The 27,384-nt window shown below is 38.0% G+C and overlaps 1 protein-coding gene across 4 annotated transcripts; it reads left to right on the top strand.

Moving 5' to 3' along the window:
* The first annotated feature begins 827 nt into the window (after positions 1-827).
* Positions 828-27,384, top strand: TOM1 (target of myb1 membrane trafficking protein). 4 transcript variants are annotated; one of them, XM_081332007.1, is made up of 16 exons: positions 828-1,236; positions 6,870-6,954; positions 7,607-7,685; positions 10,524-10,673; positions 11,425-11,559; positions 12,212-12,358; positions 13,182-13,298; positions 13,507-13,640; positions 13,745-13,778; positions 14,980-15,094; positions 15,476-15,596; positions 22,062-22,137; positions 22,999-23,061; positions 25,201-25,260; positions 25,711-25,750; positions 26,305-27,384. In XM_081332007.1, exons 1-16 carry the CDS (start codon positions 1,185-1,187, stop codon positions 26,451-26,453), a joined length of 1,557 nt encoding a protein of 518 aa, XP_081188133.1. In that variant the 5' UTR covers positions 828-1,184; the 3' UTR covers positions 26,454-27,384. The 4 variants fall into 4 exon arrangements, with proteins under 4 accessions (XP_081188133.1, XP_081188134.1, XP_081188136.1 ...); XM_081332009.1 differs by lacking the exon at positions 828-1,236 and adding an exon at positions 1,993-2,124; XM_081332008.1 differs by lacking the exon at positions 22,999-23,061.

Raw genomic sequence — 27,384 nt, 5'->3', positions numbered from 1 at the left:
CTTTTTTGAGGTGTTACTTCTATTTCCACATTAAATAACATCTATAAAATACTGAAATATTAATACTATACTCATGGTGCAAAATACCTTGAAATCATCAGTAATCCAATATAGCTGTGTTAGATTTAAAATTACTTTTTCAATTGGGTGTATTTTGCATATGTATACTGTACATATAACAACTATTCTGATGAACATTCAAAGATGTGACTTTCCAGTATTCCAGTAGTGTAATAGCTTTGCATTTATGGTTTGAGGTTGCAAATGTACTTTTTAAATTTATAATTTAAATTCATTTGAATCCGGATGAGACTCCAAAAATTTTCTCAAGGCTTTACCGAATCTACTCAACCGTGTTTTCTTTCCTGCATTGCGTTGATATTTGTAGCTTCCTACATACAATTAAATGCTTATAACTCCCTTAACATATGAGTTTGGATGGGAAAAACAGTCTGACAACTTGGGCATCTTCTTTGGTTGCTACTGAAAAAGAACTGAAAGACATCAGTAATGGAAGATACCTCAAGCTCTGCCCTGGTGGCAGTAACGCGCCTTTTTTTACAGTCAAGTTTAGCTTAATTACGACTTCGATTGTGGTAGAGCGAAATGGAGTCTCGTTCAAGCTGCTTTTTCCCCGAGCAGGCCCTCCGGGGAAGCTACCATGGCTGCGACCTATTATGGCAGGGGTCTTCAAACTTGGCCCTTTTATGACTTGTGGACTTCAACTCCCAGAATTCCTCAGCCAGCAAAGCTGGCTGAGGAATTCTGGGAGTTGAAGTCCACAAGTCATAAAAGGGCCAAGTTTGAAGACCCCTGTATTATGGCATCATCCAACCGTCGCCGCTTGCCGTCATCAGGTAACAAAACCTACAGTCAAGAGCCTTGTAAAAGTCTAGAGTCTCCCGAGCGTCCTTGCCAGGAAATGCCTCCCCCGAAATTAGAAAATCTTATTGCCGGCGAAGATGCTTAAGAAGCCGGCTGGGCCTACATTCCGCCCAACCTCTCGGTCTGTCAGATTTCCGCGTTACAACACCGCTCGCCAAGGAGGCGCTTAGGCCGCGGGGAGTGTCGCAAGAGCAAAGAGCGAAGCACGCCCTCCTGCAGCTCAGGCTGGTCACGTGATCCGCTCGCGGCCCCCGTCAGCTGATGCCTGCTAAGCCGTGGCGGTTGTCTAGGAGGTGGTGATGGAGTTTCTCCTCGGCAATCCTTTCAGCTCTCCGGTCGGACAGCGTATTGGTAAGTTGCAGCCTGATTCTTGCGTTTAGGGCTTCCTCTGTCCCCCGTGTATCTCCCGAGTTCGACTGCTGGCGCGACCGTAGTTTTAAACTCCAGATTTTACCTCAAGTCAGTGTCTGACCGCGGGAGGGGCGGAGCTTACAAACCACGGAGGCGGGGTTTAGATATATATTTTTTTTCCTGGTCGATGTGGATAGGACACTCTTCTGACGGACATTTCGTGCCGATCAATGAGGTGTCATCGAAGAGGCGGGTTCTTGGGGTAGGCCTTGTGGGCCAATCCTGTCGCGGTAACAGTAGAGGGGGGTCTCGAGGAAGGGATAAAGTTTGCTTATTTAAAGGGGACGCGCCTCTGGTGTAAACGTCACGCCCCCTGGAAGGCTGTTCGCTGTAGCGTAGTAGATCTTTTAGAGTGGGCTGTCTACAAACAGTTGAAATAATTTTAAAAAGATCTTCGAAGGCTGCCCTTCAGTTGATTTCGAGGTTGTCGCAAAAGCACTAATTGGCAAACAGAATGGGCAGAGGCTTAAATCCTTCCTTCCTCTAGTCCAGGCGTCTTCAAACCTGGCCCTTTTATGACTTGTGGACTTCAGCTCCCAGAATTCCTCAGCCAGCGTGCCTGGCTGAGGAATTCTGGGAGTTGAAGTCCGCAAGTCATAAAAGGGCCAAGTTTGAAGACCCCTGCTCTAGTCGTCCCAGTAACCAGAGACCGTCCACGTGAAGTACTTAGTAGACTACGAATTCCATCTCTTCTAGGTGCGGTCTGTCCCGTGGGGATGGCATTGAGTGGGGAACAAAATGAAAAATGGTTGGCTGTTTGGAGCACTAAAAAAAGTCTGGTCCTGGTTTCCTAAGAGAGAGGGGAAAAATTCTATCTGTATCGTTTGAGTAAGTGACTGACGAGGAACCTGTGGCCTTACTGTTGTTGCTGATTCGCACGTTGAAGCATTCCGTCATGCAAACGGGGGTCCTGGGAACTGTAGTTCTCAAACGTTACGTTCTCTGTTGCTGTTCCTTTTTTTAATGAATATGTTCTAAGTTAAGGATCTTAGGACAGATTTCAGCAATGGACCCTATAATCAAGAATGCCTATTGGGTGAGAAAATAATGACATTGTTTCCTAAATCCTTCCTTCTTTATCTGGAAGAAAAGTGCTGTAGGTACAGGTACTGTAATTTTAAAATTAAGGCATGCCAAAAAGATTCATTTATTGATCTTGGGGTTCTTATGTCAGAGAACGCATTGCCAGCGATGTGTATTATATGTATTATATAGCCACGCAAACATGTATTTTTGTAAGAAAAAAGCATACCACACAAGTGTCATCTTACTATTCTACAGGTATATCTTTTCCTTGTGGCATCACAATCTGTTTCATTTATAAAAATCCCATGTGACTTACTAAAATATATTTCTGATTTAAATCTGAAGTTAAACTCCTAAATAAGATCTTTGCCTAAATTCACACACATGTATATGCTGTTCACAATGCTGAAAAAAATCTAGACTTAGAGATTAGAGACATTAAAATCAACTGAAACCAAATAAGGTAAAAAATCTGTTCCACTGATTTTTGTGCTTTGCTTCATTTTATTCAACTTATGTGTTTGAAATGTAATTTAAACAAGCAAATTGAAATTTGAAGCAAATTGAAATTTGAAGCAAATTGAAATTTGAAGCAGTTGAAATTTGCTTAGACTGTAATAGATGTTAATGGTATTAACTGATAAATCCTCTTCTGTTTTTAGTGGATAAAAATAATAGTTTCTGATGATATTGGAGCCCTTGGAATCCAAAACCTTCATAACCAGTAATTCTTAACATATTAGTGATGTGTCATTAATTGCCAAATCTCCACACCCTGGCAGCAGGCTAAGATATATCTTGCTGAGTTTGCCTGTAAGAACTCAGGCAATACTCACATATATTACTAGTTTGGAATATTAAATTTGCTGGCACATTTAATTTTGTGGTCTTTCAACTAGAATTGTTTGTAGTTTTCAGGTGAGATTTAAACTGCTTTGTTTATTCCATATAGAAATTGTGTGGCCTGAGTTAGACTTCCGAGGTGTTGATGGTTCTAATTATAGCTTCCAAAGCTGAATTTAGCATCTATATCATTCACATCACTATTGAGGACCTTGTGTTTAGAAAAGCTTAATAAAAGCTTTTGTTTAAATAAAATAATTTTTCTTGTTTTTCCCCACTTCAAATGCAAAAACATGAAATATTATAACTCAAAATCTATTTCATTGATATATGAGAGGGGAAAAGTGTTTATTTGATAGGATGAGGCTCTTTTTATGAGATCTCAATCTAAAGAGATGTTCAGCACAGCCAAACATGAGAACTGTACAATGAGATAGAATCAGGCCAGTGGTTTTCATTTGCAGCATAATGCGCAGTCATAAGGAAATGGAAGAAGTTACTAATATAGTATCACTTTGCCATGGACAAATATGCTTTGTTATAGCTCATGTTCTGTGTTTCACAAATTTGAAGAGCAAACAAGCTTGGTTCCTGAGTTATGGGTGCTCCGTAGACCCACATAGGGGGTGGAGGTTTTCAAGAAAATATTGTAGAACTATTTATACGAGATGGTATAAGGATTCCTGCCTTGGGCACAGAGTTCCTTCCAACCTATGATTCTATAAATTGTTGCTTTCAAAATGTATCCAAATATGAACTCAGCAACTATTGGCACTTGTGTCTTTAGTTAGTAACAGGTAGGGGGTAACTGGGAAAACCCATTTTGGTGGCAGTAGTTCCAGAAGCAATAGTGACAATTCTCTCTTCAGAAAGGACACTAATTGTTAACAGTGGAAAAGACAATTTTTTTAATATAAGACGTGTTCTCCTAAGTACTGGAAGTGAAGTAAGTTGTCTGTTTTTTATATTTTATAAAATATACAGCTGTCGGGATCACAGGCTGGCACGGAATCACAACAGAATAATTCTGTCTAATTCCACTAATACATGTATTGTGAAATCATGTGGCACCTAAAATCTGATAAATCATCTGAATGATGACAGAGGGAGAGAGCTGCTTTGTAACAGCATGTTTGTGACACTCAGTTTCAACACCCTAATAATTTCTACCACTGGCTTCTTATAAGTATTGTTTTACTACCTTATCCAATCAGTTAAAAAGTAGGCTTCAGGGTCTTTAGACTTCAAGACACCTGGGACCAGACTGTTAGTGATTTGCTCAGAAGCAGGCAGGATAAAGATCTCTTAAGACTGAACTCACTCTTATAATATCTAATATATTTTAACATAATTAGTTTCACAGCTTTCAGTTAATAGTATTCATTGTTTTAAAAACTGAACCACACCTTGGAAATCCCAAAAAGCCCAGGCACCTTCTAAGGGTTTCAGTTTGCTAGATTACTGGTGCTAAACTGTTATTATTACTTTATTAGAGTAATTCATCCAGGAAAAATCGGTGGCATTTTTAATCTGCTCTTCTGAGTGAAATTTCTTTTTCTTTCATTTGTCCTGTTTGTTGCTTGTTTATATTACTGTAGATAACTTGTACCTTTGGTTCTTTTCTTTTCCATTAGCTAATTACTTGTTATTATCAGCTACTATTAGTTTAAGTCTATACATCCACTTTTTGGTGGTGGTGATAGTGGTGGGTTTTTTTTTACATTGGCAATACTCTTCCCTGAACTTAAATCAAACTGTTTGCCAAAAGCAATTGAGACTCCACTGATTGCAGGATTAAACATTAGCACTAACAGCTTGTTGGTCATCACCCTGGCATTAGCAACATTGTAGAGAGAACAAGATCTGCCTACATTATAATACTCTGTTATTATACTCTGTTGCACATTTTTTTCCTCTGAAGAATCTTTCATAGATTAGCATTGTGCAGTATGTTGTTCTGAAATAGGCAAAGACAGTTTAGATTCAGCATAGCCACCTTGGTACATGTCTTTTTCTACAATGTGATGCTAGCCATGCAGGCTCAGGAAAATATTCATTTGAGTTCAGGGGGTGCTACAGAAGTAGCGGCAGAGTACAACTGCATGTTGCCATCTCCTTACTGCCTCTATAAGACCTCAGAAATCAAGTGTTTGCCTGAAACTGCACATCTGTGGAGACGGTAGCTGTTGAATAGACTATTATAACCAAAACCTGGATAAGCAAACAAGGAGAAACCTATCAAAGGGTTTTCAGCAACCGGCCACATGACTAATGGGGTGGAGGGACACCATTGCCCTATTAGTGTATGGTCAAGGTTTAATTATTGTTTAAGAGTTTGTGTTCTGTTGTATATATAATTGTATAGCTTTTTCTGATCATTTTCTTGTTTTGCTTTTCGTAGTATTACTTTATTGTAGTATTTGGGATTTAAAAGCATTTTTAAAGAGTTATCACATGACTAAGGCTTGGTAGCAAAACACCGTCTGTATCATGGGAGTAAACAAAGAGATTACTAGGCACCGTAACTGACTGGCTTGGTCCCTGCTATCTGTCCTAAGGAGAATGGGGCCTACATCTAGAGATTTTTTACAAGGGATGTTCCATCTTTAATTGTGGATAAGATCATGGTTCACTATACTGAACTGGTTTATTCTGAAAGGGTCCTTTATGACTCACAGTTCCTATTTGAAGAGCAATTGAAGCTGGGTCTAGGCGGGTCTAGGACAGCACACCATAGACAACTCACCACTGCCAACTCGCCCCAGGACAAGAGTTACACCAATATCAAAGAAATGGTGGAATAGAATCATTAAAGAAAGAATGCAAAAGTTGGGACAAAATGAAACACGAATGACAAAAAATTAAAATATTTTTTTAATTATTTTAAATAATTAAATTGAATTATTGAATTGGCCATGGCATGTTGGCCCATTCTGGTCTAGGAAAATGACTTCAATTAATGCACCAACTGCAAACTTTCCCGGAACAGAAGGCCATTCACACTTTGGTTCATTTGCTCTGTTGCAACACCATGTACACGGGGGCTGTTGTTAAAGACCATTAGGAAGTTATAATTGGTCCAGAATAGAGCAGTTCAAATAGTTATGGATGCATCTGTACATTCTGAACTGCACTGGTTACCAATTGGCTTTTGTGTGCAATTTGAGATGATGGTCATCATCCCTTAAAGCTCTGTATGATTCTGTATAACAGATATATGTCTTAAGGACTGTCTCCCAGTTGTATTTGTTCATTCAATACCATCAGAAAGAGTAGAATCCATGTGGTTTCCTTCTCAGGCAGTGCCATCAGAAGACACTGAAAAAGTATACTTTCTCTACTGCTCCTCCCCTTCTCTGAAATAATATTTTTCCTAAACACTGACTGGCCCCAATCTTGCTAAGATTCAGGAAACCTATCAAAATCTAGCTCTATCAGCCGATCTTAGGAGTAGATATGTATTCATTTGAGAATGTATTCATTTAATTGAATTGTATTTATTCCCCGGTGCACTGTAAATGTTGTTACCAGTTGTAATGATCTTACACTACTTTTTTAAAATCAAGTTTATGTGTTTTGGCAGTGGTTATTTCAAAGTTTATGTGTATTTGATTGTATAAACCTCTCAGAGTCAGCAGTGGCTGAAGCTGTATATAAGCCTAGTAAATTGAATAATAGAGGTTGTATTTTTTCTATTTCCGCAGAGAAAGCTACTGATGGCTCCTTACAGAATGAAGATTGGGCTCTTAACATGGAAATCTGTGACATCATTAATGAGACAGAAGAAGGGTAAGGAAATAAGTGCTGAACAGAGAATCAACAGTCATTTTCTGGATATGTTCACTGATGATTTTGCATTCGCCTACACATTTTCCCGAGTTTCTTATAGACACACCCAGCTCAGGAAAAGTGATACTTGTAACAGGGAGCATTGATATAAAACTTCTTCTGACAATTTTCAAAAAGGAGCATACTGCTCAAACACTGTTTTTTGTTATCAATGCCAAAAATCCCATTATCATAGTTGTAATTCTTTGCACAAGGGTAAAATCAATCTTACACACTTTTCCTGACATCTGAAAAAACTAAAACGACTCTTAATGTATTTTTCTCTAGATCTGTTAATGTTAATTGTTAATTCTTTAAATAATTTAAATTATCTTCCTTTCCAACTTAGTGCCTCATTTTCAGGTATTTTCGTTATGTTTAGGAATCTTGGTTCTTTTAATTTATGTGAATAAAAATGTTGTGTGTTGGGAGAGAAAGAAAATCATTTACTGTATTGTGAAGAGGAGGTTGCTCTTTTTCTGCTTTGGTTGGGTGATTCCAGGGTATAATTGAAGAACAAACCTGATTCTGACCCTTATTGTCTGGCAAATTGTAAGTATATGTCTCTTTTTCAATGTTAGTGCTTTTATAATCTGACATTTGCTATTGTTAGGCCCAAAGATGCTTTTCGAGCCATAAAGAAAAGGATTGCCGGGAATAAGAATTTCCACGAAGTGATGCTGGCTTTGACAGTGAGTATGATGCAGATTTTTCAGTCACGGTAGAATAGAAGGTCTACACATCCTGTTAAAATGCCATGTTTTTGAGATGTAAAAAAAAAACACATCAAGATAAATAACTTCAAAGATTTTTTCCACTTTTAATATAACGTATAAGCTATACAATTCAATTGAAAAACAAACCGAAATCTTTTAGGATGAAAATAACAGTAAGCAACCAGAATAATGTAGCACATAAGTATGCACACCCTTAAACTAATACTTCGTTGAAGCACCTTTTGATTTTACGACAGCGTTCAGTTTTTTGCAAGAGCTGCTTATCAGCATGTCACATTGTGCCTTGGGAATCTTTGCCCACTCTTCCTTGCAAAAGCACTCCAAACTGTCAGATTGCAAGGGCATCTCCTGTGCACCACCACCCCTTTCAGGTCACACCACAGATTTTCAGTTGGATTCAGATCCGGGCTGTGGCTGGATTATTCCAAAACTTTAATCTTCTTCTGGTAAAACCATTCTTTTGTTGAATTGGAAGTATGCTTTGGGTCCTTGTGATGAAAGGTGAAATTCCTGTTCAGCTTTAGCATTTTAGCAGAGGCCTAAAGGCTTTATGCCAAAATTGACTGATGTTTGGAACTGTTCATAATTCCCTCCACCTTGACTAAAGCCCTAGTTCCAGCTAAGAAAAGCAGCCCCAAAGCATAATGCTGACATACCCATGCTTCACTGTGGTATGATGTACTTTTGGTGACACGGTATTGTTTTTGCGCCAAACATGCTTTTTGAAATTATGGCCAAAAACTTCAACTTGGTTTTATCAGACCACATTTTCCCACATGCTTTTGTCAGACTTGCTTATAGGTTTTTGCAAAATGTAGCTGGGCTTGGATGTTTTTCTTTGTGAGAAAAGTCTCCCTTTTGCCATCATCAAGTCTCCCTTTTGCCGGCATCAAGTTCCCTTCGTCCAGTGCGCTCCCACAGGGAGGGTCTTCTCAGGGTGCCACCGGTAAGAGATTGCCGGTGGACGACACCCAGGGATAGGGCCTTCTCAGTGGGGGCGCCTGCCCTTTGGAACCAGCTGCCAGTGGAGCTGAGGACTGCCCCCGACCTCCGTTCATTCCGCCGGGACCTGAAGACCTGGCTCTTCGAGCTCTCGGGCCCAGGCTGAGGATTAATCTTATTTTAACTGGGGTTTTACTTATACAGGGACAAATTTATTTTTTTTTAAACTTGTTTTTAACTTTTGTATTTTGGTTTTTAATTACCCTGTAAACCGCCCTGAGTCCTTCGGGAAAGGGCGGTATATAAATGTAATAAAATAAATAAAATAAAATAAATCTACCCCAGAGCCGAGACAAATGATAAATTGGGAGATTGTTGTAAAATGTAGCACACCATCAGCACTTGCTCAAAATTCCTGCAGCTACTTTAATGTTACTGTAGGCCTCTTGGCAGCCTCTTGGACCACTTTTTGTCTTGTTTTTTTTCCCCTCAGTTATGGAGGGATATCTATAGGAGATGTCATTGTCATATTTTCTCCACTTATTGATAACTGTCTTCACTGTGTTCCATGGTATATCCAATGCCTTAGAAATTTTTTTGTACCTTTCTCCTGACTGATACCTTCCAACAATAAGATCCCTTTGATTCTTTCTAAGCCCTTTGCAGGCTTTTGCTGTAAAAGGCAACTGAGTAAATGTCAGAAAAATCCTACTAAAATAGCTGAACTTGATCAGAGTCATTTAAATTGATGGCAGGTGTGTACCATCATTGTGAATGTGGCTGATTAATTCTGAACACAGCCACATCCCTGATTATAAGAGGGTGTGCATACTTATGCAGCCACGTTATTCTAGTTTTTTATTATGTTTATGCATAAAAGATTTCAGTTTTTCAATTGAATTGTATAGTTTATATGTTATATTAAAAGTGGAAAAAATTCTGAAGTGATTTTCCAGTATTTGAGGGGCTCCTACAGACACGAGGGGATCAAACTATTTTCCAAAGTACCAAAAGGCAAGACAAGAAACAATGGATGGAATCTAACCAAAGAGAGAAGCAGCCTAGAACTAAGGAGAAAATTCCTAATGGTGAGAGCCATCAGCCAATGGAATAGCTTGTCTTCAGAAGTTGTGGGTGCTCCATCACTGTCTGAGATGGTATAGGGTCTCCTGCTCAGCAAGGGGTTAAAAACTAAAAGGTCCCTTTCAACTCTATTATTCTATGTTCGATCTCAATTTTTTTACATCTCAAAAATTTGGTATTTTAACGGGTGTGTAGACTTACTTCCACTATACATAAAGTTATCCCTTCACTTTCTCTCTCACCTTTGCTTCTTACCATCTGTCAGTGGGGATAGCTTTCCAGTTAAGCTTTATTGACAAACTGAGTGAGAGGCAGTTCTGCTCCATTAGGAAGGTGCTAGCAAGGGAGAAAGCTGTTGTGGTAATTGTCTTATCTCAAGGATATACATGGAAAAGAGGAGTGACCTCTAACCTGGAATACTAAGTTTTCATATAAGTAAGAGGAAGCACAGTTTTTTTTAAAAAAAAGTATATTGTGAAGATTGTCTGAATTAATTGAAAGAGTGCAAATACACTTGACAGTAGAAAAATAATTTTATTGCTCTAATGTGAAACAACCATCCCTTTCTATTTGCCTGTGGACACCAATTCAATCCAATTTACATAATATCAGAACTTATCTTGTTTTTGCAACCAAGGAACTGAATCACTTGGGATTGGTGATACGTAGGTATTTCTAAAACACTAGCTGTAGTGTGATCAGGAAATGAAAAAGCAAAAAGCAAGTAGACCAAAAGTAATTTCTAATGTATCTTCTTTGACTTTGCAGGTCCTTGAGACATGTGTCAAAAACTGTGGTCATCGCTTTCACATACTTGTTGCTAGCCAGGATTTTGTAGAAGGTGTATTAGTACGAACTATCCTTCCCAAAAACAATCCTCCAGCTATTGTACATGATAAGGTGCTGACCCTCATCCAAGTAAGTGCATCCCTGTCAATCTTTCTGTTTTTCAGAGGGTCTCCATGAATGATAACAGACCCACAGTTACTTTGACTAAACCACAAACCCAGATTATTTTCATGGCAGTATGTAATCTATGCTTATTAAATAAAAGTAAACTTTCTACCCATACTTGATTTCCTGAGGATAACTGAAATCTGAAACATTTATGTACATTGTACATGTATTCAGTTTACATAATATCAGAACTTATCTTGTATAAAATAATTATTATAAATAATTTAAGACCTCATTTTGTATAAATAATTATGTTACTGTTCATGGAAAGAGGCAAAACGCAGGCAACAGGCAAAAGCTATTTTTTTAACTCATAAAACCTACTGTTTCTTTTAGATCTCAGCTGGAGCAGTTACAAGCTTATGGTCACAAGGGCTAGAAACTTAACATTGTGATAAGATGGGTGGCAAGCATTTTTAAAAAGTCAAAATCAGGTTTTCTAACAGCTATATGCTGCTAGTGTTACCATATATCTAGTATTTATCAGATCATTCCAGCATTTAGACTCTGACCAGCCCATGCAGCCAAAAACCTTTAAAAAGCTGAAATATCTAGGGTACTATGGAATGTTCAAATCTGGTAATTCCTCTTTGCTTTTAACACAATCTGCTTTTCTTGCATGCTTAACAGAATCATAATGTTCCTGCTTATAAAAAAAATCACACAGGAGTTTAAAAATGAAAAAAATGTAATTGTTTTCCTGCCTATCTAGTCCTGGGCTGATGCCTTTCGTAGTGCACCGGACCTGACTGGGGTTGTAACTGTTTATGAGGACCTGAGGAGAAAAGGCCTGGAGTTTCCCATGACAGATCTAGATATGCTATCACCCATCCATACACCACAGAGGGTAAATGTTTTGATGCACAATAATTTTTCATTTGCATTACAAATATTAGAATGAAATGTTATATGAATAATATTATATGAAATGTATCTTGAAGGTATTTAGAAATAGTGCTGTTGATCTGTTCCAATTTTCCCCCCTTTCCAAACTGATACATGTTATGAAAAAAAATGAACTGCATGGCAAGATATATCAAGTGTGGTGAAAGTAAGCAGATCACTTGGTTTATTTATTTATTTAGGGTAATTTATTGCTATCATAATCAAAGTCTAAGAACCATACAGAATTCTAGAAACAGGCCTCATAATCACTGAAAGACATAGTTGAGGGTTTTGAACACAAACTATTTTGGACATTTCCCCCAAAGCACACAGTCTAGTTGAAAATCTGCTTTGTTTTGAAAAGTAACATATTTCATCCTACTGCTGGTTGCTACTCATGCAGAGAAATGAAAAGAACCTGACTGCAGTGCCTGCTTTAGAAACCATAAAGAAACATTAAGGAGAATGGGAAACATTTTGACCAGCTCATTACTTAGATAAAAAGAAAACACTATAGTTGTGGGTAAGAAAAACAGCATATAATATATAGGGCAGAATTTTTTAAGGAGAAATAATTGAACTGTTCTTCCTCTCCTTTATGGATTTCTCTTTAGACTGTATACACACCACCAGATTCCCAGTCAGGAGTTACTTCATCAGCAGATTCTCCTCAAGCGATAGATTCAATCCTGCACCCTGTGTCCTTACCACAAGTTCCAGAGATTGCAGCTGATGCCTCTATCACACCTACGCCAGACCAGGTAAGAGCAACACTAACCTCTCCTTTCTCTCTATATAAGAGTTTTTTGTTGAAGGCCGCCCATTTTTACTTTCTGACTTTCTGAAACAAGAATCCATGCATCTTATGGACCAATGTCAAAGGACATGTTTGTCTGAAAGAGTAACAATATTAAACAGACGATTTAGACAGGATATAAGGATTTCTCTCTTTCCTGGGATGACGGTAAATTGTCAGCAATCCTTATTACATTTGTCATACAGGGAAGATTATCTTTTTTTTTATTTCAGATGTTCAGTATAAAAACATTACTTCTGAGCAGAAGCCAGGGGAGAAGGGAATAGCCAGGCTCCCATGTATAATTCACTAATAAAACCACTTCCATTAGTACATATGTCACACCCTTTGTAATCTATTCATAACTTATATGCAAAGTTTGAAATGGTGCCTCTTAGCTTTCACTTTTAGCTGTTAGACTTTAGGTCATATTGACTGTAACGACATAACACTGGAGACAAAATTCCAGTTATCTGTTCTAACGTAGGACAAACTCAGCTCTATTTGCATCTGTCTAACCATAGAGTTGAAGAATTCAAGGTAAAAGAGGAATAGGTGTTGTTAACTCAGAATCTAAAATTAATTTGAGGAGATTCCTGGAAATAGCCAGGAAGGGAGCAGGAAAATACTGAGCTTATTTATGTGTAAATTATCACACCTAACGAACAGAGAAAACTTGATAGACAAGAGCAACCAGATTATACTAGATGGATGACTATTAGTTTGACAAATTAAGGCAACATATCAGTAACGGAATGCTTAGAAAATGTCTCTATTGTTGTTTTCAGATTGGAAAATTGCGCAGTGAATTGGAAGTGGTGAATGGAAATGTAAAAGTAATGTCTGAGATGTTAACAGAATTAGTGCCAGGACAGACTGAACCTTCTGACCTTGAACTGCTCCAGGTACGAAGTGCTGAAATGTGACATCTACTATTTAGTGACATTTAGTTCAACCTAGCAATCATTGAGCCTGAACCCAAAAACTAATTTTCGGATTCATGACCTGGATGAGTAAACCTAGATTTTTAACTGATTAGTTATTAGCAGCTGCTTCTTAACTTAAGTTTCTTTGGTTCTGTTCTCATAACTTGTACCTTCCTTCTGCGTCTAGGAACTCAACCGGACGTGTAAAGCAATGCAGCAGCGTATATTGGAGCTGATTCCCCGCATCCTCAATGAACAGCTAACTGAGGAGCTGCTCATTGTGAATGACAACCTCAACAATATTTTCCTGCGCCATGAACGGTATTTCTGATATCAACTTTCCCTTTCCCTTGTTCTTTCCCTTCTCTTTTATAAATAAAGCAGCCTGCTGTTTTCCATTGAAACTATCTCCTTGATCCTCATAGGTTTGAACGGCTCCGATCTGGCCAGTCTGCAAAGGTATTTCATCACTTACTTAGTTTGTTTGAATTACAACCCACCTTTTCGCCAAGAACTCAGGAGAACATACATTGCCTTTACCAATCTGTACCCTCCAAAGCAACCCAGACAGATAGCTTGGGTTGAAAGAGTATGTGGCCTAAAATTACCTGTAAATTTCCTTAGCTGTGGGTGGACTTGATCCTGGGATTTCCTTGTCCTAATGTAATTCTTTGACCACTAAGTACTCCTTCAAAGCATGCACATGAGGTCATACTGATATTGCTAGAGAATAAGATAAAATAGATAGTGGCTGCAAAAGCATACTTGATCTTATTTTGTACAATCCTTCTTGGCTTCAGATATTTATAGTTGGGCTTTTTCCACCTAAACAACAACATAAAGCTGTTAAAAGTTCTAGTGGCATTTTGCTGGGGAACTTACCTTGGTTTGGTTGTGCCAACATGTTTGCAATACAGGATGCACATCAGTTTATGATTCAGGATACATATCGCTTTATGATGCCTAAAATTTAACCAAGTTTTGCATTTACTAGATTTAGAGAAAGATTCTAGGAGGATTGTTCGTTAGTGTACCTGGTTGTTTGGACTGCTCCTAAACTAGGGCAATTGTTGTGATTCAGGGTAAGAGTTTGTGTACTCTGTGCCAAAGATCCTAGATTCAGTTCTGACTTTTCCAGATAGAAATGGGACATCAACAGCCAATCAATGTAGGGAATAGTTTGAGATGGTGAATAATATTTTCATTTCAATCCAAAAACGCTTTTCTTAATTTGTGTACATTATTAGACTTGTCGTTTTTGTCATATACTTTCATAACTCCATAAACTTCAACTCCAGGGAGCCCCAAAATTTTTACTGATTGCACAGTAGAACCTACATTGGAAGCATGAAGTCTGATACGTATTGAAGTCTTGAGATGCCCCAGGAAATGCTTGTGTGAGAATTCCTTTGAACATGGGAAGGGCTATGTGGCCTTTTCTTCCTTTGTTTCCTTGTTTCCCTATTTAACTGACTGTTTAATGTAGCAACTTTTCATTCATATCACCCTTTTCTCAGGCTTTCATATCCTTGGTTGGATTTCCCCAACAAATCCAAACACATGATCTGTGAATTGGGAGGCATGTTTTGAAAGAAATGCTATAATCCTTCACAGCAATCCAAGATTAGCAAAATGCATTTTGTTTTACTTTTTTTCCAAGCAACAAAATGAGACAGAGAATGAAAACAGTCTGCTTGACATGGGACCTAGTATCGCACCAGCACAAAACGTTCCTGAAACTGCCAATACACTTTCATCTCAACTTGCAGGAATTGGTAAGTATGTTAGTTGGGTTTGTAGGGCTGCAAAATTATTTTCCCCATTCCAATTCAAACTTCTGACCATTTGGCGAGGGCTCTCTAGTTTTTATACAATTTCCCTCCTAATTAAAAACAACAAACAACATTGTTTGAATGCAGGCAAACACAATCACTAATAGGCAGATTTATTGAGAAATTACTGAAAACCAGATCGCCATATTTGGCCAAATGCATGCTGTGTAGAAGTCATAGATCTTTCTAATACTTTCTTCTTCTGGAGAATTTGCCCCCCTCCATGCAAGAAAGCTTGATTCTTCTTTTTCAGACTGATAGGTTCATTAAATCATCATGTATTTTTAACATTCTAGAGATACCTTTCTGTTTTTTGCCTTATAGATCTTGGTTCTAGCAGTGTCAGTGCAGGTTTGCAGTCCCTCAATAATTCCAGCAAACTGGAAGAAGAGTTTGATATGTTTGCACTGACCCGTGGCAGTTCCTTAGCTGAGCAACGCAAAGAGTAAGTGAATATACCCACTATATTAAAACGGGCAGAAATTAATACTGTAAACCAAATTTTTCAAACTAAGAGATTGAATGCCCAATTTGGTAAATTAATGTATGTCTGTATTCAGATTTTACTGGTGTCATTTTGATTTAATCTATGCAAAACATTTTTTTAAATATAGACATAATTTCAAAAGCTTTCGACTATCTGCCCTTCCATATATTTTCATGCAGAGAAGGAAGTTGTTAATCCAAAATTCTTAAGTCCTGCAAGTAGAAAAGAAAAATAGACAAACCAGGAGACTGAAATCAAGGCTGCCACTATTACGAAGAATAAGTTTTGAAAGTGATGTCACTTGGTTCACATAGCTTCAGTCTTTCCATGTTGTATGTGAAGTTGAAATTCCTAGTTTTGGTGTCAGTTTGGGAATGAGCAGGGCTTTTTTTCTCATAGAACCCTCAGAACGGAGTTCCGGCACCTTTTTTGGATGGAACCTTGTAGGGTAGGCAAGGCGGGTTGTATGACATGTGTGAGTTCTGGCACCTTTTTCTTTTACAAAAAAAGCACTGGGAATGAGTATTACCATTCGGAATTAGATTTCCTTTTTGACAATAAACTATTGAATTTTAGGTATTGACTCCTTAAATTTTTAATACAGTGATACTAACAAAACATATTTTGTGTCTTATTATGCCTTAACCATAATGCTAGTGTGGTTTGCAGAGTTAGATTGTTGAAATTTCAAAAGTCTGTTTGTTGTTCTACTCAGAAGAACTAGGACTAACCTCAGCTGTAATTAGCACATTCCTCTCCTCCACTCCCTGTCCTCCTTGGCATTTCCTAAATCTCTAGAGGTTTCTGTGAATTGCAGCTGCAATAAAATGGAAGGTTTGTTGTTAATAACATGGACCAAATGAAGAACAGAATTATGAATAAGTGCAGTTTTAGCAAAGTAACAGTCAATTAAGACTAATGCCTTAGTTACTGTTATGCACTTCCCCGGCTCACTCTGGTTGTGCTGGATTTTCAGGACCTCTCACACCCTCAAGGCACCCCTTGCACAGCTTCCTGCCCCTTGGACCTTCTGTCCCCGTCATGCTTTGTTCCACTGACTTTTTCTGACCTCCAAAAGAGCTCCCAGCTAATGTGATATTGCAGTCTTCCTGCAGAAACAGCTTTGTATGTTCCGGAGTGGGCACCATTTGTGCAATCTCTCAGAGAGGCGTGATTTTCCAATTCATGCAATTTGGAAAATCATGTCCTTCTGAGAGATTGTGAGAATGGCAGCCACTTCGAGAATGGTGCGAGGCAGCCTCTGTAAAAGCCTGTGGGGCACATCGGCTGGACACTCTGTTGGAAAATGAATGAATGAACCTTTATTGTCAAAGTACAACCATGTATATACATTGAGATTGGCTGAGCCTCCCTTCATGCCCCCACCCCCAACTTACAGTGACACAAACCCTCCATCTTATTAGATTACTGATCTTTGAAGATCTCCTTTCCAAAAGAAAATCAGCTGATGTGCCACACAGCCTTCCTATATAGAAGCTGCTTAGTGCCATCTTGGAGGCAGGTGCCATTTTGGAAATGACTGTCATTCTTGGATTGTGAGAATTGTGACTGCTTCCAAAATGGTGCATGCTTCCAGGATGGCACCTGGTGGTTTCTGTATAGAAAAGCACATGGACTGATTCTCTTTCATAAAGGCAATCTTGGGAAAAGATAAGTGGAGCAAAGTCCATCAGAACTGGCCCAAGGGTGTTGGACTTAGTGAGACAGGGAACAGGCCAAGGCCCCTAGGGCCCTGCCAAGTGGAAATTAAGCCCGAGAGACATAATAGGACAGGATTGGGTGGGGGAGATAGGCTGGTGGGGGCAGTTGTGGCATCCCTGAGATCGGTTGTAAGGATTGGCAAATTGTCAAGTTCCTGAATTGTGATCATGTGAGCACAGGGTTGTTACAGCAGTCAGAACTTCAAGTAAAACTTGTAGCTCCCTTCGTTCAGCACCATTGTAATTTCAAACAGTTGCTTAACAGGTGGTTGGCAGTTGAGGATCTGCACCTTGTTTATTTTATTTATTTATTTTATTTATTTTAATTCCATTTATATCCCGCCCTTCTCCGAAGACTCAGGGCGGCTTACAAGCTTAGCAGTAGCCTTCATTCTATGTATATGCCTGCTTATTAGGGCTTTCACACACACCCCAAGCGGCATTATTACAAAGTCAGCTTAATTGCCCCCAACAATCTGGGTCCTCATTTTACCTACCTCGGAAGGATGGAAGGCTGAGTCAACCTTGAGCCTGGTGGGACTCGAACCTGCACTAATTGCAGGCAGCTGGTGTTACTTAAGGAGGCATTAGCCCACTGCTCCACCAAGGCTCTTTTTATCTAGTAGCCGTAATGCAGATTGTCTGCAGGCTGTTATGCAAGCTAAAAACATGAGCTGTTTCCACAGGGTATGGCTGAGTTAGCATTTTTCTGAGGAAACTGCTTGTTTGTCAGAAAGTTCTTTGATTTTAATTTTCTCACATATTCTTAATTACTTAGTTGTTTGGTAAATAAACATCTTAAAAGTTGACACAGCTCTTCTCTGTATAAAGCCACAGAAATTTCCTGCAATAGGACAGGCTATTTTGACACACTCTACTGACACATTCCTGATGCAAAACCATGCATTCACCGAATAGCTTTAAAATAGCCATAATTTTCTTAGACATTGCACCTTCCCTCGCTTTATTCCAAGATTTGTTTAATAGGAATAATGGCAGTACTGGTCCACTCTGCAGAATGGCTATGAAAACTACCTGAGGCATTTTGTATACCAAAAAACTATGATACAAAATTCTAAGTACTGTTCATCTGGCTTTAGTCTTACAGTGATATATAGCTAATTTTCAGGGTCCTGCCTAACTCAGTAGTTCCCAAAAAACACAGCTATGCCCTGACACATTTTTCAGACTTGATAGCATAAGATTAGAGCAAGTCTTTTTGAGTGACATCGGTGCTAATAGAAACAGATGTTTTTATGGGCATGTGCACTTATGCACTCTCCAACACTTAGCAAAATAGGCTATGTGCCAGTATGCTTTTAGGCATCCCTGATTCAGCTCTTGCCGCCACTGAAGAACTTATAATGCTTGCCACAGAGAGCGCCTTTTCAGAGATTCTGCCTGGTTCAAAGATGAAGGGAAACCATACCAGAGGAAGAATACAGACGCCCCATGAATATACCAGGTGGCAGGAAGACTAATCCCGGCCTGCTTGCTGCTAATATAATATGAAGTAGAATTGGGAACTATTTGGAAAGAAAGCAAAGAGTGAACCAGCGCTAGAAGCAGCTGAAACCTAATCTCTTGACATCCACTCTGGCTGATCTTTTCCCCCCTCTGGATAATTGCACAGGAATTGGCAGCATATTTCTCCAGCACTACTAGATCCTCTTATGATTAAGCAAATGTAATCTTTCTGATAAACAGACACCTTCGGTTTATTCTGCTATCTCAAGTTGGACTGGTTGCTTCCTATTTTAATTTTTTTGCTCGGAAACCAGATTGGGATTATCTATTCTGCAGCCTGCCTCTACTTCCACATACGTTTGTGCTTTTTTTTTATGCTTTGACTGTCAGATCAAGATAACTTTGTTGGAGTTGGGCTTGGGTGTCTTTCCAAACATCATAAGCATCATGCAGAAGTTCTGGCAACACATTAAACCATTCCTACCTTTCTGCCTTATCACTGGTATGGTGGTGGCACTCTGCTTCATCCTTGATGCTATTGTGCACAGTGGGCCCTTCACAGACAAGCATTTCTTTGAAAAGTTTGAGCAGAGGTGGCCCAACCCCCTGGCTGCAAGAAGGAACAAGTCCCAGTAATTATGGGTGGGACAGAAATATGAGCTTGGGGGAGCTCATTTCTGGGGCAACATCATCCAAGATTGCACTGACCCTGTATAAGAAATTATTTAGGTAGAATGTAGACAGAAGGCAGATCTGGTTATACTTTAGAGTAATTAACAAAAAAATAGTTATTTTTGTCAAAAAGTGTGTAACTCTATGAAACAGTTTCTATGAGATGATGTTCAGTTGAAAAGGCATTGCAATAACTACCGGTATGCATTAATTAATCTGGAAACGTTATGCCAGTCTAATTTTATCTGTAAAAGAGAGCGTGTAATGTGTGTTAGGTTCATATATTAAAGTAAAATAGAGTTAAATGTAGATCTATGTGCACGAGCAGTTCTATATCGAGTGCTTATAAAAACTATTAAATGAAAGTATCTTATTCCCTCTTCTTGTAGAGCTATACTTAAAATGATGTTTGCAAAAAGCAAGCAGATAGACAGATTGCTAGGGGCAGGGCACAGCAGATTAATAGCTATTATAATCCTTTAACCTTCCCCACCAACTACCAACATCAAAATAACTTCTGTAAAATATCAAACTGAAAGATAGCGTGCAAAAGTGTTTTATTTGCTTAGTGTATGCAGGCTGCAAAACTATATTTTTTTTTCTCAAAATGGGAAATAGATTTGATTAGAGGATCAGGTTAGATTCTCAAACAAACTGGGTTTTTAAGGTTTAGTTTGTAAGATGTTGGGCTGAGAAAACTCGGAATCATTGGGTGACTTACAGCCTTTCACCTATTCTCAGCCAACCCACTTCAGTACTCTTGTAATAAATTATTTTTTTTCTAAAATTACTTATTCTAAATCTCAGTTTAGCAGCAAACAAATTGGTTCTATATTAGTTGTAAACTATTATACCAAAATAAAGTTTAAGCTGACTGAATGGATTTTTATGTGGAATGACTAGGCATTCCGTTTAGTTCTGGTGATAGATGTGTAAACTCAGAATTCTTTAATTCTAGTCAAAAACAAAACAGATTCTGCAGGTATGCAATCTTGACTTTCTTTATATCATTGAGAAAACATACAGTAAAGTTCAGTGAAAGTATAATTGAATGTTAAATTTTAGGATGAAACAGTTGCAACTGCTTCACCTAGTATATATGCATGCAAATCAATATGCAATAGAGAAAGATCTAGCTATCAAAGACTTAGACTTAAAATCTTTGTGGCATCTTCTTAACCCTTTGCACACTTTATTCCTGCACATTGGTGCTTAAGATGATTTACAGCCATTCTAAGTCCACTAAAAATAATAAATAATTCACACCAGTAGCATCATCCAACTATAGCTACAGCCTGGCAAAACATTTTTCACATGCCTCTTAAAAGAGATTAAGTAGCTGAGAATAAGATTTCATAACTCTGGTACTACAGTTACAGTGGAAAACGTACAGAGATGGAATGTGGAGAAAGAACTTTTCTACAGTTTTCACATGGCCTTCTCAAAATACAAAGTAAGTCATTTCTTAAAGTATGAAGGATTGTACAAACTTGAGATTGATGGGTGGTTAAAGGATATATTACAAAGAATGCTTGAGAATTTAGGAAAATTGACACCAGCATTTCTATGCTGCCAGTGTCTTATCAACCTTATTAATGCTATCCAAATGTATTTCAACAACTACTGATATTTACATTTAAGCAATTATTTACAAACTCTAGGAGTCAGCAGTTTTTTCATGGAACTTGGGCAGAGATTGGGTATAGTCTTTCAATCACTCATAAATACACAGAAGAGCCTGCAAGTTCACAGCTTTGCTAGCAACTATTCTGAGAATGTCCAGCAAAACTGTGAACATACATTGTAAATAATTCATCTGAGAGTTCTACTGATTACCAATAATGAAATAGTTGTTTTCCTGATTGATATTTTACTTCTAAATATGAATTCTAACTGTGTATGGAACTATTTGTAGCTACTTTTTCCAATCTCTGATGCAGTTGAATTTGCTGTTTTATTTCATCCTCAAATGTCCACAACTAATCAGTATCATAAATCTAATATCTGATGTCACCATATATTCCTAGAAAATTCTTTAATATTGTATGAGCCTATAAAAAGAGACAATTGAAGGGGAGTTTATTCATTTTAACATTAAAATTTTCTCTAAATCCTTTCTCTCTCACCTTTTTTTAAAATTTGGTTTTACGGCCAACCTGAGTACATGTATGTACCAGTGTTTACCAAATTATGGGCAGGATAGATAGATAGATAGATAGATAGATAGATAGATAGATAGATAGATAGATAGATAGATAGATAGATGATAGATAGATAGATTACCACAAGTCAAGTCTTATAAGTCAATCACAGTGGGTTTTTTCTTCAGAGAAAATGTAGTTTACTTAAGAACATTCAACTGTTATGCATTAAATGAGTAAAAAAGTTTAAAAGAAAATGACAAATCAGACATTTAATATAATTTATATTACATTTCTATTGGGCCTGACTATTGGTATGTCTATGTGGGATGTGTGTGTGTCTGTGTGTAAAGCACCCCCAATGTCTGTGCTTTGGATAAAATGCCCAAACCCATGTCGGCTAACCTGATTTCCTCTTTCAGGGTGAAGTATGAAGATCCTTTAGCAACAAAAGGTCTAGCTGGAGCCTTGGATGCCAGACAACAGAATACAGGAGCAGTGAGTAGCTATCTATCAAACTGTTAGACAGTTGTATGTATAACTACGTAATTATATAACTGTTCAAGGCATCATGTACCTCCCCATATGTACCACTGATCTCTAACCAGCATGATCAGTTATTTTTGCTGAGACAATGTGAAGTGTAATTCAACATAACTGAAGGATGCTAAATTTGGGGAGATTGTAGTAATTATCCTTGATAATACAGGTTTCTATGTTTTCATGTAGAATTTGTATATGAATATATTTACCTATATAACATTTTAATCCTCATAATACTTTTGTTCTACAATACAGTATATTGGAGTTATTATACCTCAGCCATAAGAAAAGATGCTAATTAAAAATGCTGTATGCATCATCAAAATTCTTCAATCAATTAACAGTCATCAAGCTCCAAAAATACAATACTAAAAAACTGCAAAAGAGAATTAGTCCTATGCATTCATCCTGGGGTAAATACAGTCAAAAAGATGAGTTCTCTAAATATATCATCTTCTTGTGTTGAATCCACTTTATAGTAACATAGGTTTCAAATATAGTTCATCTGAATCGAGCTTCTTTCGAAGTCTGATTTAGACTCCTAAATAGGTCCTTTTTAAACTCAGTGCTTAAGAGCAAAAAGCACTGTTTCTCCATTCAGTTTCTTTCTGTTCTATGGATAATTCAACCTTCTCTTATGGACTTCGGCCATACGTTCCTTCAATTTTATTAAAAAGAATAACAGGCAGAAGAGAAGGTCCCCCATGATCTTTTAGATAAAGAGGAGATAGTTTCCCCCACTGAGAACATTGCTCCCTGCTCTCCTCGTCACCCACATTTTCTATCTTCTTTGAAAGCAAATTTTCTCTTAATTAGCTGGAGCCAGTTGCTTCTACTGATGAGGCCCCGATTACAAACTGGATGATGCGCCAAGGAATGGTGAGAATGTATCACTGCTGGGGAAGATTTTAAGAAGCGTTTAAAGAATATCAAGCATATTGTGGCACAGATTGAACACTGTGTGGGCACAACAGCAGACAAAGTGATATGATTAGGTTTGAAGCTAAGAAAGCTTTTCTTCAAAATGCCACATTCCAGATACTACCTGGGTAGAGAAAAAGTTTTTACAATAGCCAAAATAGAATCTTTTACAGTTTTTTAATGTATTCCCACCATCTTTGTAACAATGTGTATAACTCTGAATGCACTTGCATTGCATTACAATCCAGAGATTATGTACGAAAAATCCATTGTTTCTTTCTGACTATCTTCGTAAGAGACTAGAAATGTTCTCCATATTTCAGGGGTGGGGGATAGGGAGGAGGAAGAGTGATAAAGGATTATGAAGTGACCATATCCTATGGTTCCATATCAAGCAAGGATTTGTACTCTCACATAGGGCACATACAGTTATCTAATGGCAAGTTCTGCTTTGCTTTTTCTTTTGACTTTCTATAGCATCCACTTTCAGGAGAAATATATGCACAAACACTAGAATCAATATCCAGCTATCTATCATTTTGATCCTGAGATTCCAAGATTGTAAATGCCATTGAACTAATCAATAACATCAACCTAGGATTGGAATTGTACTGCTTTGTCCAAGCTGAACCCATACACTGTTCTAGATTACTTTTGTAGCTCTCATTTCCATCTGTTCCAGAAAGCTCTTCTGAGAATAAAAAAAAATATGACTGCATTTTTCTTAATAATGCCTCTCTTTGCCAAATTTTCAACCCAGTTTGAAGGGGGAAAAAGAGCTTTATCTTGGCAGAGGGAAGAGAATGAGATAAAAATAGATCAGACTCTGGGAGTGGCTTTAATGGAACTGATTGCATGATTTCTTCCCTTGGGCTAGTTGGCTTCTATTCCTCTGGTTCAGTTCTCTTTGTTTTTGTAAACAAAAGCTCAATACTTTTTCTGCCTTAATGGTATTTGTGCTTTAACTTTGAACGTTTCTTTCTTAACTTAAGAATCTGTCTATTGAGACCACACCTGCTTGCTTTTGAAAAATAAAAGCTACAAAAAAAATACATATTCTTTCATTTGCACATTCTGGCTATCAAGATAAGCTTACCATACTTGGTCTAAGATAGGAACATGAACTTAAAAATGAAGATGTGGGGAAGTAAGAAGTGGAGTTTCATCATTATATTGTGAAATTACAATATAATTCCCCAGGCAAGTTTTCATTTTTGGTTTGTAATGGAAGCAAAACCCTTTGTATTACAGGCACAGGTTACATGCTTAACAGCGATAAGTAAAAATGGCTGACTGAATACACCAATGTGTTTATATAAGAAACCCTATTTCTTTTAAATTTTAAGAATATGTTAAAAATATTTTACTAAACACAGGAAATGGGCAAAATCTGAGAATCTTATTTAAATTTTTTATTGGATTTACATCCTACCTTTCATTCAGAAACTCCAAATAGCATACACATCACTCTTTCCTCCATTTGTTCCCCACATAAACAATTGTATGAAGAAGATTAGTGTAAGAGGTAATAATTAGCCAAAAAAGATAAAAGTGTAAAGGAAAGAAGTGAAACTTTGAGAAATCTTATTTGTCGGATCTTAACTGTATGATTGTTGTACCAGAGTGGCACAGTGAGAGCTTAAAGTGGCCTTTATATTAGAAGATGGGAGTAAAGCAGAAGCCCGCAGAAGCACTTTTGCTAGACATAAATTACCTGATTTTGTTTTGAAAAATGTTCTTTAAGCTTGTTAAATACAGTGGTATGACCTAAAATAAACTAAAACACAGAAGCTTTTTATGCTTTGCTTGATAAAATTAAAACATATATCAAAGACTTCTAATTAATTATGTCTCTCCATATACATTATGATGTTATCCATAACATCTGTACCTGCAAGGTAAGAAGACCCAAGCTGGGTGCAAAAGAATTTTAACCATTTCTTCATTTAAGAAATGTTGAATCAAAAATGGGCTCCAGGAATTGCACTGATTTGAACTGTGATTTTTTAAACCTGAGGTTTGAGGATATATTTTTTTCACAAACATGGGTATGCAAGGTCTATTCTGCCTTTTTCTTTTTCTCACTTTCCTTGTCAGATTCCTGTACCCCAGGCTGCTTTCATGGAAGAAATTGAACAGTGGATCTCCACTGAAGTGGTATGTAATGAAGATGAAATGCTTGTGTATAAGGAGCTAATTACCGGAACATCCTACCAGCTGTCTTTCGGAGAGGGACATAAATAACTAAATGGTATATCGGGGGGGGGGGGGGAATCCTAGATTCTATCTCTAGCTTATAGAGATGATAAGTATTAACTACTGAGACTTCTTCTCTTGCACTACTCTCCTTGAGTCTCTTCTGAGGCAGAAAAGGAAATGTCTACTCTTCCTTTTTTATGGCCAGATCTGTCTGTCATTGACATATCAGCATTAAAAACAGAAATTTGATATCTGTGTCCCAAACTCAACTGCTCCTTGAAACACTATCTACTCTGGATGAACATATACCAGATCTTAGTATTTATAGAACATTCTGTTCCAAGTAAGCCCTGTAAGTTTCCATTTAACTTATTTCATTTCCATATTGCCTTTTTTTTCCCTCCTCAGGGAAACGAGACAGTGGATCCAAAGGGTGTCACCAGTGAAGGCAAGTTATACCCAATCATATATCCTGTTCTTATGACTAATATTCCCCAGCTATTAGGCCTGAAATGTTCTTCATTTATTGACCCCCTTGTGTACAAAGTCTAAAATCAAACCATCCTATATAAACAACACACACATATGATTTCTTAGCATACCTATAATTTTTGTAACCCCCTAATAGGGTTACCAAGATCTGTTAGATCTATTAGTTCTTGTAGCTATGCATTAGCTCTTTCAGCAACTCTTTGTGATTGATTATTACCACAGCGATATAAACTGTGCAACTCCAGATAGGTGTTTCACCAATAGAAGAGAATAGTTGTAACTCAGACTTGAAATGAGGCGTCCTTGGTCCTCTCTGAGCTTGGTTGTTTTCTTGCAGGCCTTTCATTACCCAAACGGGTAATGAAATGTCTGAAAGAAAACAACCAAGTTCAGAGAGCACCAAGAAGCCCTCATAGATGTTTCAGCTATAATTCCTCCTAGTGCCCTTCCAGGCCTGGTTTAATTCTTCCTCTTCCTCTCTTAAAATTCTCCCTAATTCTTTCTTGCCAGAGTTTGACAGATTCCTTGAGGAGCGTGCAAAGGTGGCAGATCAACTTCCTACCCTTGCCAGTGCCCCCACAGGGGCTCCTTCCATGTCTACTAAGTCCGGTCCTCGGCAAAAGAAGGACAAAGCTGAAGATGCAATGTTCGCTTTATGAGCCATTCTGCGGATTGGTGTGCCGTGGTTACAAGAGGGCCTATCTGCTCTGCATTGCACTTCTTGGGGAAGAGAGGGGAATCCAAAGGAGACAAGATCAGAGAAGAGAATCTCCCCCTTTCCTTCTTCCTGCCTTCTTTCCAGACGCCTTTGGGTTAGGTTAATCATTGCTGCAATAGGGGACACTAAAGCAAAGCAAACAGTAGGAAGAGGTTGCAGAGCTGTCAAATGCATTTGCCAGATGAATTGGGATTTCTCTTGGGAGATCTAGGCAGTCTTGGGTGCGTTCTTCATTGTTTTGTATCTTTCTCTAATGATGATGACTCTTAAAGGTTGTGCTGAAAATGGGTAGTAGGATTTGTCAGTTTTTCCCAATCCTACAGGTAGTTATGTAAAATTGTCAAATTGGGCAGTTGTTTCAATCCTTAGCTAGCTTTTCTGTATTTTTTTTCTCCACTAGCAATAGGGGATCCAATTTGCTGTGAAAAAAGAATACTGCTTATGGTCTTTTTTCATACATGCATGTACATGTAACACTGTGTTACATACCACTATTTCTGCATGAAGAATTCTGCTTGCAAGCCAAGCACATACTCTCTTCAGTCCAGATACCAGCTGCATAGTGTGTAATTCTGAGCAGTATCAATTTCTTCCAAGGCTTTCTTCTTTCAGTGTTCAAAGCTATAATGTTCAGGAGGCAAAGACTTTTCTGGGGGGGAAATTGAATCTGATGAAACCTACTATCATGACTTTTCTCTTTCCACCATAATCTTCCCTTAGATTGCGTCCCACTTTCATTCTCAGAAAGAACTGCAAATGACATTCACCAGGTTAAACAAAGGTTTTTTGGGGGGAGGCAATGTTGAATTATGCCATGAAATTGGGAGACTTGCTTTGTATATGCCATATTAAAGAAATGACTTCACTACCAA

This window comes from Vipera berus (assembly GCF_964194415.1).
Source record: "Vipera berus genome assembly, chromosome: 6".
Lineage (NCBI taxonomy): Eukaryota > Metazoa > Chordata > Lepidosauria > Squamata > Viperidae > Vipera > Vipera berus.
The sequence above is the reverse complement of the archived record's forward strand: the minus strand, read 5'-3'. Positions and strand labels throughout refer to the sequence as shown.